The 11,823-nt window shown below is 48.1% G+C and overlaps 4 protein-coding genes across 4 annotated transcripts; 2 read left to right on the forward strand and 2 right to left on the reverse strand.

The window, feature by feature from the left end:
• The first annotated feature begins 1,854 nt into the window (after positions 1-1,854).
• BDV27DRAFT_120135 (lysozyme) lies at positions 1,855-2,762 on the forward strand. The gene is made up of 2 exons (XM_032065029.1): positions 1,855-2,058; positions 2,109-2,762. Exons 1-2 carry the CDS (start codon positions 1,906-1,908, stop codon positions 2,649-2,651), a joined length of 696 nt encoding a protein of 231 aa, XP_031933043.1. The 5' UTR covers positions 1,855-1,905; the 3' UTR covers positions 2,652-2,762.
• A 1,034-nt stretch (positions 2,763-3,796) lies between these two features.
• Positions 3,797-4,174, reverse strand: BDV27DRAFT_120136 (uncharacterized protein). Its single transcript, XM_032065030.1, has one exon. The coding sequence runs from the start codon at positions 4,103-4,105 to the stop codon at positions 3,908-3,910; it is 198 nt and encodes a 65-aa protein (XP_031933044.1). The 5' UTR covers positions 4,106-4,174; the 3' UTR covers positions 3,797-3,907.
• Positions 4,175-5,540: 1,366 nt separating this feature from the next.
• On the forward strand, positions 5,541-8,142 carry BDV27DRAFT_104643 (putative hydrolase). The gene is made up of 8 exons (XM_032064351.1): positions 5,541-5,984; positions 6,040-6,256; positions 6,306-6,490; positions 6,543-6,946; positions 7,000-7,209; positions 7,262-7,402; positions 7,455-7,585; positions 7,637-8,142. Exons 1-8 carry the CDS (start codon positions 5,654-5,656, stop codon positions 7,935-7,937), a joined length of 1,920 nt encoding a protein of 639 aa, XP_031933045.1. The 5' UTR covers positions 5,541-5,653; the 3' UTR covers positions 7,938-8,142.
• A 437-nt stretch (positions 8,143-8,579) lies between these two features.
• BDV27DRAFT_104653 (sugar porter family MFS transporter) lies at positions 8,580-10,629 on the reverse strand. The gene is made up of 4 exons (XM_032064352.1): positions 10,313-10,629; positions 9,988-10,188; positions 9,542-9,927; positions 8,580-9,483 (listed from the first exon to the last, which is right to left on the reverse strand). The coding sequence occupies exons 1-4, from the start codon at positions 10,612-10,614 to the stop codon at positions 8,723-8,725; spliced, it is 1,650 nt and encodes a 549-aa protein (XP_031933046.1). The 5' UTR covers positions 10,615-10,629; the 3' UTR covers positions 8,580-8,722.
• Positions 10,630-11,823: the final 1,194 nt, after the last annotated feature.

The following is an 11,823-nucleotide window of genomic DNA, read 5'->3' on the forward strand; positions in this document are numbered from 1 at the left end:
GCTGGTCTCCCAATTATTCGTGGATATTGATCATATCAATGTTCTATAGTCTTGGCCCGACGTATAACTAACAATTGCCATTAGCGTGCTCGTAAGCGCCCCACTTACGTCTTATATTCCAACAGGATATTGTACTGCAGTCACAGCATCATCGGAAGGATTGATGATGGAAGACCCCCACTCGCCGTCCAGTTCGAATACCGAATACCTGAATATACGTATTCGACGGGCTGCTCTAGCAGCACCAAATCTCGATCAACTCAGGCTTATCGTACTCCAGACCAACCCACATAACTTAGCCAATCTCAAGACCGAATTACCATCACGATAGGAGAAATGATTCAGCCAGCTAGAAGTCATCGAGGCAATGAGCAATGCAGAACCCCCGAACGCCGATGGGCTCAGCCATCTAGAATGCATTGATTTGTAAATATTGGCGAAGGCATCTCTTTGAGAGGCGCATGGCACCGACTACTTAGGTAGGGCTAATGTATCGTAAATGTCGGAGAGCCCTCAACTAATACGAGACCAAATGTTTCTGACAAATCAGAATGACTGTTCCCTAGCCATGTAAACACCGCTCGTGATGGCAAGCTCGGGGATTACTGGGCTCTAAAACCACGCTATATGACTGGCTTAATGCGTAGCATTTGCGAGAGGACTGGTAAGGAGGAGCATGCCGTCCAGGACCCAGGCCACTACAAGTTGTCCTTAGAGACGATAGATGAGAACGTGCTACGAGGATTCACATCATATCCTTGGTTAGTATCGTGATAATACAGACAGAGCCCGAACTGCCTTATTACGCAATATCCAATGCTATGAAGATGGTCTGTATACAAATTTATGTAGTATGAGTCTCAGCATTTCATTTGAAGAGACCCTCAGAAGAATAATGTCCATGTATCAGAGAAATACAAGTGTTGGCTGCAAATGAAACTGATAATTGTTACCTACATACTGGGGCGCAGCTAGCTCATAAACACCCTAGATGCCACTGCGTATGAAATCTATGTCTTCCCCTCGAGGGGTGAACTAAGCTGCCATTCCGACTGTAGCCGGAAGTCGCAGTATATGAGCGCTAAACAATAAATTGATGGCATGGGTGCCTTCACTTGTATAATTGCATGCATAATCTAGCTATCTTGTTGCATAATAGGGTCGATATGTGTGTGTGTGTGTGTGAAACCGGACCAAAGGCACGTCCTTTGATTAAAAGATATTAGAGGCCTTTTCACCCTGGTTGCATCCTCTGATTTCTCGTATTTACCGACTTGGCGTCGCGCGGATTGGATGCATCCTCCATCCAGTCCCGTTAATCTAGGGGACTTACGGTCGATCCTTACGATATAGAGAAGAGATCGTCCATCGTGCCACAACAATCCTCGGTTTTTTTTTCTGTTTCTTCACGCTCGCCCTCAAGATGCTGCAGCTTTAGAGCATGGATCGGCCTCTCTGAAATAGCCCCAATTACTTATACTTGCTTGCCCTGGCAGGATAGTGCCAGTGGTTCGTGTTTGTGGTTAAAAATAACAACAAGGGAGCCACCAGTGCATCCCAAGGCTTCGTATCCAGAGAATGCCCCACAGCGTCACATATCACGAAGGCCCCGAAAGCCAATAACAGTTACCCCTTTTTAATCTCTTCCAACGATCATCTGACGATAACCCAACCAACGTTACAATCCAATCTACACATTCAGTTCTGCAGTGCTCATCTAGATTGGGATGTGCATCATTATTGCCCAACATGGTAATTTTCATGCTTCCCTAGATGATGGCCCGACACATTACGCCAAGTACAACCCTCTAGGACACCCTTATATTTAGGGTCTTGCACCCACTAGGCAATGCCATCAACACCACGGTTATCACTTCTTGCAGACACAGACAGCCAGCGACCACAATGAAACTCGCCAATCTCGCCCTCACAGCTACCGCCGGTCTGTCCTTGAAGGCTACTCCTGAGACAGTCCAAGGGTTTGATATCTCCAACCATCAAGCTACTGTAGACTTCAAGGCTGCCTATAATGATGGCGCTCGCTTCGTCATGATTAAAGTGTGTCATCACTCATCTCGATATTATGATCGCCTCGTTAACATTCGCAGGCAACCGAGGGCACCACCTACAAGGACAAGGTCTTTAGCTCACATTATCAAGGCGCTACTGACGCCGGTATGATTCGCGGAGGCTACCACTTCGCGCTTCCCGACTCCTCCTCTGGCGCAGAGCAAGCACAATGGTTCCTCAAGAACGGTGGTGGCTGGTCCAAGGACGGCATTACATTGCCCGGTATGCTCGATATCGAATACAACCCTTATGGCGACGACAAATGCTACGGTAAGGCCGGTGAAGCTATGGTTGCCTGGATCAAGGACTTCGTCGATACGTATCAGAAGGCCACCGGTGTCTACCCCATGATCTACTCCACCGCCGACTGGTGGAATACCTGCACTGGAAATGCCAAAGGCTTTGGCAACACCTGCCCTCTCGTACTCGCCGCTTATCGCGACTCGCCGCCGACAACAATCCCTGGCGATTGGGCAACCTACACCATCTGGCAGAATTCTGACAGCTATAAGCATGGTGGTGACTCGGACATTTTTAACGGAGGGTATGAGCAGCTGCAGAAAATCGCTAACGCTGCTTAAATATGGATCGATGACTTGTTTTGCAATTATGATATCTTTTCGTTCGTTTCTCGTGAATGTATTTTTCAACTGTCCAGGCGACGGTCGCTAGTTAAACAATTAACATACCGTTGGCCTTCTATCATCTATTCAACATAAGGGATAGATCAAGCGAAGACACGCTCACCATTGTCTTGCTTTAGTCTTTGCAACTGTCTTTACATTACCATTTTACGGTCTTCAAAACACCCACCCAGTTGGAAAGATTTGCTGTCATCGATCAGCCTTACCAGGATAGAAGAAAGGAATGAACAACTCTCCTTGGAATCTGGCAAAGGCCGAAGTCGCATTTAACACTATGGCATCATCAGACGAGAAATATGCTGAAAATAATTGCGGGAGTGCCCGAAGATAACCAGCATTCTGTCAACTATGTCGTGGTTGACGGAGGATCAGGACAACTCAGCAAGGAGACTGAGCAAGGGGGCATGGACAAATATCGGCATTCGAAGATCTGCCAAGTGATGTAAAGTGTCTCAAATTGTCAATTAAATTAAAAACAATAATTTTTGGGATGAATAAAATAGAATCTACATTTGTCATTGACATGCCGTATAAAATACTTCGATCTAGCACGATTCTACTAACAGCTAGACAAAGTCGATTTCATAAGACTACCATACAAATCGATCTTTATTTGTCTCCAAAATTAAATGACCCACATATAAAAGTCGAATATCATATAAATGACCGGATGCCACAAAGTTTGGACAAATACCCCTTGCATCTCAGCCAGCCCGAGTAACTTTTCATACGTTGAAAGAATCCGTTGTCGGGCTTCCGTGCAGAAACGGACATATCTTTCATAATTAGGAATCTCAGATCCTGCTGTTCAGTGGGTCCTCCACGGTCTCCCTGCATTGTGTCGGCGCCTCGAATGCCCGTTTACGGAGTATGTGGGCTTCTCCTGAGCACTGATCCAGAGTAAAATCCCCCCTCGGCGCCTCTTGATAAGCTTATAATGGTTAGAAATACTCCAGAAGCCATCTAGAATCTTTGGGGTATTTTTGGATATGACACATCCTAGTCTGCTATGATTCTATCGGCTAGAAGGGCAAATCACATAGATCAGCTGTTAATGTTACTAGTAATTCAAAGCCCCCCCCCCAACTTATACATCCAAACATCATTCCTGCGAATACTGGAGTATGTACAATGCATAGTCGAAGGTTCTTTCCCTGTGTCTTTTAGCCCACCTTGGTCGCGACCATGGACGATCATAGTGGGGAGGATGTTTCTTTCTTTCCACACACACACACACACCGGGCATATCTGCCAAGGATACAATGTCTAAGTGAAAGAGAGGTCCGTGGTTGACTGCCAAGAGTCATATGTGAAAGGAAATCAAGACCTAAAAAGCAAACTAAAAATAAAATCAAAGAATTAAGCAGATTGAAGAGATTTCGGTGTAACATAGCTTAATGTTGGTTGTTTTAGAATATGCTCTTTCCACGCCTGAAGTCATGATCAAAAGGCAGTTGCCCTGTTCTTTCATGTATCCTTCGTTCTAGAAACCTGATGTGAAAATACCCGAAAATGAGGGGCTATGTTTTTAGCATCAGTCTTACATCAGGACAAAGCCCTCGAGCCTTGAGCCTGCGGAATTTAATCCATCCACCGCCACAATATGTGCCTCATCGCGCCCTATATTAAGCTAGGCAGAAACCAAGAAATATAGGACATTCCATCTGTGTAGTGACTGCCAATGACGGACTGACATGACAACTTGCTGCTCTTGTCTGCATTAGTTTCTTTCGCTCGCATATCATTAGGGCTATGATTGGCCTCTACCAGGGAAACGGGATAAATGATGTCACTTTCTCCGCGCTAGTCCAGACAACATCTTCTGGACTTTCGATCGAGTCATAGGATTAGTTAGTATCTCATGATCTAGTACGGACTATATCCGAAGTACCCCGGTTCAAGTCTACATTTATCCTATTTTTGGGGGGGCCTAATTTTTGTTTGGGTTGAGGCAAACACTATCCATCGTCCGGGGCACTGGCAGATTAAAACAAGCAAAGACTCAGAATATTGATAGCATTGTGTATGGACCTGAGTGGCGTTGATACTCAGGGGTTAATCACCGATCATTGCCAATGATCGTGCTTTGTCCATGTGGGCAACGGACTCAAAAAATTGGGCCGGAGAAGGAGTGGCTTGTACCAGGACTACCCTACCAGCATTCACTAAAGTTCAATATTCCCCCACTTTGCCCAAAGACCCAGCTTAAATCCGTGGATCATATCACATCTTCTTTTCCAATAGGCCATTCTCTTTCACCGCTTAGGAGCCACACTAGGAGAGGGGGCGAAAAAGCTGGAAGCCGAAAGCAGCCAGCCTGATGCCAAGAATAGGTCTCCGCGGGTCAGGGGATCAATTTCCCAACCGGGAAGTGAGGATATCAACCCTCACCCTCCATATCTTGGTCTTTTCCCTCAACAAACAAAAAGATAGCTGGGGGAAAAAAGAAAGAATCAATAATCGGTCACTGTTGATTCATCAGACTCCAGATCTGAATGGTGTCTCCGACCCATCATGCAAAGATTACCTTGTTGATCGAGCGATCGCGTTGCAAGGGATGACCCTGCGGATCCTCTACTCCACCGACTTATGTGCCAAGAGAGGCCCAGTCGACTGCCTATTGTCCGGGCTCGGTTGGTACCTACCGGCAAAACCCTACCAGCAATTGCGGGGTTACCTTGTTGGGCGCATGATGCCATCCCTGCAAGGGTAAAGCGAAGAGTCCTGGCCGTGTGCGGGGGATGTATTCACTGAGCTATCTGATGGATCCCGTCGGAATAATGTGCCAGTAATCAATTGGCTATTCCAGGACTTGGGCTCCAGCGAGGCTTCTGTCAGGATGGAGTATAAATACCACGGGCAATTTTGCCCGTCCACCGCGTCTCACGGGTTTGCCCCTGCAGTGGATAGGAGCCGATAGCCTCTAAGCAGCGGTAAACATGTATTCGACAGGCTTATCCCTTGTGCTTCTATTGGCAACTCAAGCCTTGGTTGCGAGCGGTTCAGCACTCCATCACAACAAGGCTCGCCAGGCGACTCCGTACGCCGTCAAAGAACCCCCATTGACCACTCCATGGACGGACAAAGCTGGCACCGACCCTTGGCCAGAGTATCCCCGTCCGCAGCTCGAGCGGTCTGAGTGGAAGAACCTGAACGGAATTTGGCAGTATCAGGACGCACTAAGTCTTGCTGCTCTCGACAGTCCTCCATTTGGACAACCTCTCGCACACGAGGTTCTGGTGCCTTCCTGTCTCGAAAGTGGTCTATCTGGTAAGTCATCGCAGTCAGATCGACCCAGAGTACATACTCATTAACACATCTCCAGGAATCCAAGGCAAAGATACCTTATATTCGTGGTTTACCACGCAGTTCACTATTCCTCAGTCCTTCAAAGACCAGAACGTTCTAGTGAACTTTGGCGCCGTAGACTATGAGGCAACCGTCTTCGTTAACGGCAAGAATGCTGGGTTCCACCGTGGAGGCTACTTCCATTTCGCATTTGATATCACAGAGTTTGTGAATCGTGATGGCGAAAACGAACTGTATGTGCAGCACCTGCCGCGAGTTGAAATAGCAACTGATGTATGATAGCCTCGTCTTTGTGCATGATCCCACAGACAGCGGCGACGAGGTTATTCCTATCGGCAAGCAGAGACTAGTCCCAGCACATATCTTTTATACGCCCTGCAGTGGCATTTGGCAGAGTGTCTGGATCGAAGCTGCCCCCGTGAACTATATCACACGCTTGGATCTTGACGCCGACATGAACGGTAAAGGTAAGGAGCGTCTTTCGATATGTATGTTTAAAATACTAATCTACTGAGTTAGTTACTGTCGCTGTGAATACCGCGACGGAGAGCGGGTCACCGGTGGAGGTTAAGGTCTATGATGGTGATGAGGAGGTTGGATCTGGCGAGGGAACGTCAGATGAGACCTTCAACTTCCTCGTTGATGGTGTAGAGCTATGGTCACCGGACTCTCCGAAATTGTACAACGTGACGGTCACGATGGGTGACGAGGAAGTCCACAGCTATGTCGGTTTCCGCACGATTTCCAAAGGCAAGGTCGACGGCGTACTCCGTCCGTTGTTGAACGGTGAATTCATCTTCATGTTCGGAACCCTCGACCAAGGCTACTGGCCTGATGGACTTTATACCCCACCCACCCGAGAGGCCATGGTATATGACCTCAAGTTCCTGAAGGACCTTGGCTTTAACATGGTTCGGAAACATGTGAGCGAGACGGCGCGAGCAGCACATGGGAGGTATACTGACATTCTAATTAGATTAAAGTCGAACCAGCACTCTTCTATCGGGCGTGCGATGAACTAGGACTGCTAGTCATCCAGGATATGCCGTCTCCGCGTCCCCTGTCAAGAAACGATGCTTGTGCTACCAGCGACATCGTACCCAATGAGTCGCAACACGATGAGTTCTCTAGACAGTTGGAGGTCCTCGTGAACCAGTTCAAGAGCTACCCTAGTATTATTGCCTGGGTAAGTAGCTCAGTCGAGTTTGTGTCTCTTCTAGTCTAACCCTTCTTTGCAGGTCATCTATAATGAGGGTTGGGGTCAGATCACATCGTACTACCCTGAGTTCGAGTTGACAGACCGAGTGAAGGAGTTAGATCCAAGCAGACTGGTCGATTCGACATCAGGTTGGGTAGACCATGGTGCAGGTGATTTCAGTGTAAGTGAAGACGACCATACAAGATCGCGAAATGATAGCTGACGGTGGACAGGATAATCATCACTATGCCAATCCCCAATGTGGAACCCCCTTCTACTCCCTGTCATCCAGCCCCCATGATCCCAGCCGTATTGGTTTCCAGGGAGAATTCGGAGGCATCGGTCACAACGTCTCCATCGAAAAGTGAGTTCACAAGGTCCACGTCTAGTCGATAGCACCTGCTAACTGTTTTAGTCTCTGGAATGTCCAAGAAGCCATCAACCATATCAATGAGACGTATGAGATCGATGAAACCCTCGAGGCATGGAACTACCGCGGCCACATCCTGTTAACGGAGTTTGAGGACCAGATTCGCAGGTTCGAATGCAGCGGTGGTGTCTGGACACAGACCACCGACGTTGAAGGCGAGGTGAATGGTTTGATGACGTACGATCGCCGTGTGAAGCGTGTAGACGAGGAGCAATGGAAAGCCGATATTCAGGCACTTTATGATGCGGCAGCTAAACGGGGTGCTCCGTCCAAGAGGGGGCTGTAGGGAGCGCGTGTTGATGACCACTTTGTTTGTTTCATTGTCAGGTTTGAATAACCCCTTCTTTACCTTGCCTATCTTTCAGATGAGTTACATATTTGTGCCCTTGGGCTTATTTCAAATGTACATGGTTCTAATACTTTCACCTGTGCGTGAGATGGATAGCTTGCATTAATACCCTGGAAGGTAGTGAATACTGTCTCAGATTAGGCAATATAGTATTTCCTATACATTGAAAGAACCCAACCGGGTCTAAGGACAAGGCTACGATACATAAATAAGAACGATGCAGATCGGAAATACGTCTGACGCGGCTTCCACGCAATCTAGCGATGATCAGTACAGCGTATCATCGAGCTGGTTTCCACTCATGGATCGACGATGCATGGAAGCTCGACGCTAGCTGCGAGGATTCAGGAGTAAATCATGTCCCAAGGTGCAATGAGCCATGTTATTCCTGGTTCTTGTGAGCTTTAGGCTTGACTATTACTCAGGCATTATATACTAGTTTACAAGACCTTGTCCGACCGAGGTGTAAAACAAGATTGGCCATTGTGTAGTTGGCCACTTAACTTATCAAGGGATTAATTACTGTTATTACTTGACTCAAAGCAAGCACCTTAGTCTGAGCTGACACTATAAATGACTGTTAATGAATGTGGTTAAAGTAGTAAGTAAGCTATTAACTATAAACTCAGAAATGTGCATTCAGATTATCAAATTCTTCATCTTGTATCCTCGCACTTTCTAGCAGCATTGTTCTGAAGGTCTGCTTCTCAACGGTTCACAACCTACGATGCAGTCTTCTGCTCCGGTTGAGTCACTTCGACCTCCCGAGCCGCCGGTTCTTGCTGCGCCTTCGACTCAAGACCCTCAACATTACCTCTCTCCAATTGCTGAATCCGCCCCGTAGTTACCCGTGTCTTCCATGCCGGTGTGCCAATATATTTGATGCCGTTGGGATCCTCGAACATAGCCTCAGTCTCCTCCAGCGTCTTACCGGCCGTCTCAGGGAAGAAGAAGTACACATGTATGAGCATAGCGGTGTTGAACACTCCGAAGATGATATACGTCTGCCAGCGAATGTTGGCAAACGCAGGGGGAGTGAACAGACCCAACGCGGTATTAAAAGCCCAGTTTCCGGACGTTGACAAGGCAACACCTTTACCTCTGAGACGCATGGGGTACAGCTCTGGTGGGTAGGTCCAGCTGACAGGACCCCAGGTTGGGGCATAAGATGCCACGAAGAGGTAGGTACATGCGATCAATCCTTTAGCTGCCGCGCCGTGTAATCTCATCGACTGCTGGGCGACTCCGTCGATACCTCCCGGCACGACTTCACCGTGTACGGCCATGATGGCACCATTAGCGTACATGAAAGTGGCCATTAGTACCGCTCCGATGAGCAAAGTCGGCCGCCGGCCCCAGCGATCTAACCAAATCAGAGCTGGGAGGGTCATGAGCACGTTGATGATGTATTGAATGGAAGAGGCTAGGAGGTTTGAATCTCCAGAGTAGCCTGCCATCGAGAAGACATATGTAATATAGTACACTGCACCATGACGTGTTAGTCTGGGTGTTCTTTCCAGACGCCCATGCAGGTCACTTACTCATGACGTTCATGCCGGTCAACTGGGACCAGATCTGCATAAAAAGGCCGATGATGGTGCGGTTCAACATTCTTGGCTTGAAGAGGTCCAAGTATGTGACATTCTTGAACTGGCGTTCAAAGTCACACATCTCCCGGATGTCCTGCATTTCAAGCGCGACAAATGGGTGGTTCATGTCTCCCTTACAGTGGACCTTTGCCAGGATGGTTTGGCATTCTTCCCAACGGTCTTTTCGGGCCAGCCATCGCGGTGACTCCGGGAGAATTATCATACCCAGGCAGAGGAAAACGGCGGGAATCATCTGCAGACCCCAAGGGATTCTCCACGCAGCGGTGCTATATCCAAAGGCGGACCGATCACCGATGTAGGAACATCCATACGAGATACTTGAAGGTCCTGTCAGTCCATGGCGGTGTCCGAAGTCTCCTGGTTGGGCCAGAGCTTACTAGAACATGATAAGAATGCCCCATGTGATGGCCCATTGTTGGACACCAACAAACCGACCTCGTTTCGATGGCGGCGAGATTTCACTGATGTACACTGGTACCTGGGCAGATTCGATACCGACACAGAGACCGTTGAAGATACGGCCCACAATGAGCATGCCGATATTCTGGGAGGCGCACATGATCGTGGACCCAATTATCCTTTGTACTCAGAATGTCAGTAATATACTTCATCATCTTGGTGTCCCTTGATTTGGTGTCCCTTGATTCTCTGTTCTCTCTCTCTCTCTCTCTCTCTCTCTCTCAAGCAACTGTGTAGACTCACCAAAGAGAGCAAGCGGCCATAATAGAAGTCTTTCGGCCAATGCGATCAGACAACGGACCGGAAATCAAGGCGCCCAGCCAAGAGCCAGCAGACATGGAGGCGGTGATGCCTCCTTGAACCAGCGATTCGGGGCCGGAGCAATCTGGATCATCGGTGAATGGAGGACCCTGAGGGCCTTGGTTAAAGTAACATTTGTAGGAGTTTTCGTTCAGCTGAGCAGACATGGAAGAGATATCAAAGCCAAAGAGGGCACCGCCGACGACGGCGATGCCCGCAATGACATAGATGTTGCCAACCAACATGATGGCCGACCCAAGAAAAATTACTCTCACAGCCTGCACCTAGAAACATCAACACCAGGAAAAAGAAACGATCTACGCGGCCAAGAGAGCCCTTTAAATAGGAGTAGCTGTGTGCGCATCAGTGACAGGACATGTTCCCCCAGAAGAAAGCTGACCCCGCACAGACTTTTGCTTGGAATAATCCCACGTCGGTGACAAGCCGACACCATCTTAGTGGAGGTTATTTAGATGTATCTCCTGACGTGTCCCGTCGGTGCGTATGCGCTGCGATTGGGTCGCTTGTGCCAGTGAAGGAAGGAAAGCTACAGGACAAGACAGGGAGAAATTGAATGATTGGCTTCACGGATCCGAATCCTGGCTCTAGTCATCTTCTTGAGCGCATCACATTGTGCCGAAGCCGTTGTGTTAGGGTTACATGAGGTCAACCTGGCCGGGACATCATCCATGTTTCATGAACATGAGCCGATCATCCTGTGCTCCTGTTTTGCGCAGCTTTCTCTCTAACAATTTGTAAGAATCAACCGTGTTATGTACCCACCAACGAGATTCTATAATTCAGAGGTGTATGTATGTACAATTCCCCGGACTTCTCCCCACCTCCACCTCCACATTCTGTCTTCATATGCACAGCGCCAGGTCTCCGCATCCCCTAATAGCGACCACATGTCGCGCTCCCCACTTTCGAAGACTGCGTATTAAAAATAGTGAGAACGAAGAGCAGCTGTTAGCTCCGTCATGAGGTCATGAGCAGGAATCCCACGAATCACATAAGGTCATCCTCGGGCTATTCAAGCCGATGAATATAACAAAGTTATATCGAAAAAGCAGAGGGACATTTTTTATTCGCTCTGGCTGCCGCATGGGCCTCTTCTCCTTATCTCCCCGCAGTTATTGTCCATGCTACTCTGATACTAGTATTTATAGGGAGACATGGATGGCACGACCCATGGGGTATGGGGTCACCCCAAGTCATTGGTGGAACTAACATTCTATGACTACGGAATGGATTCAGAGATATAACTGCCAAGGAGGGTGGCTGCCGTTGTGTATATGACGGGTAACTCGAATAGTTGACGCCTCTTTTCTTATTTAAACGAGATCGTACTGAAGGTGATTGTTTAAATCAACTTCCATCGTTGCTGGACATGAAACCCTAAGGTTGTTGCATTTCAGGCGGGGAGGGTGAGATGCTGGCTGGCTTCATTCAGG

The sequence above is a fragment of the Aspergillus caelatus genome (assembly GCF_009193585.1).
Source record: "Aspergillus caelatus strain CBS 763.97 unplaced genomic scaffold BDV27scaffold_7, whole genome shotgun sequence".
NCBI lineage: Eukaryota > Fungi > Ascomycota > Eurotiomycetes > Eurotiales > Aspergillaceae > Aspergillus > Aspergillus caelatus.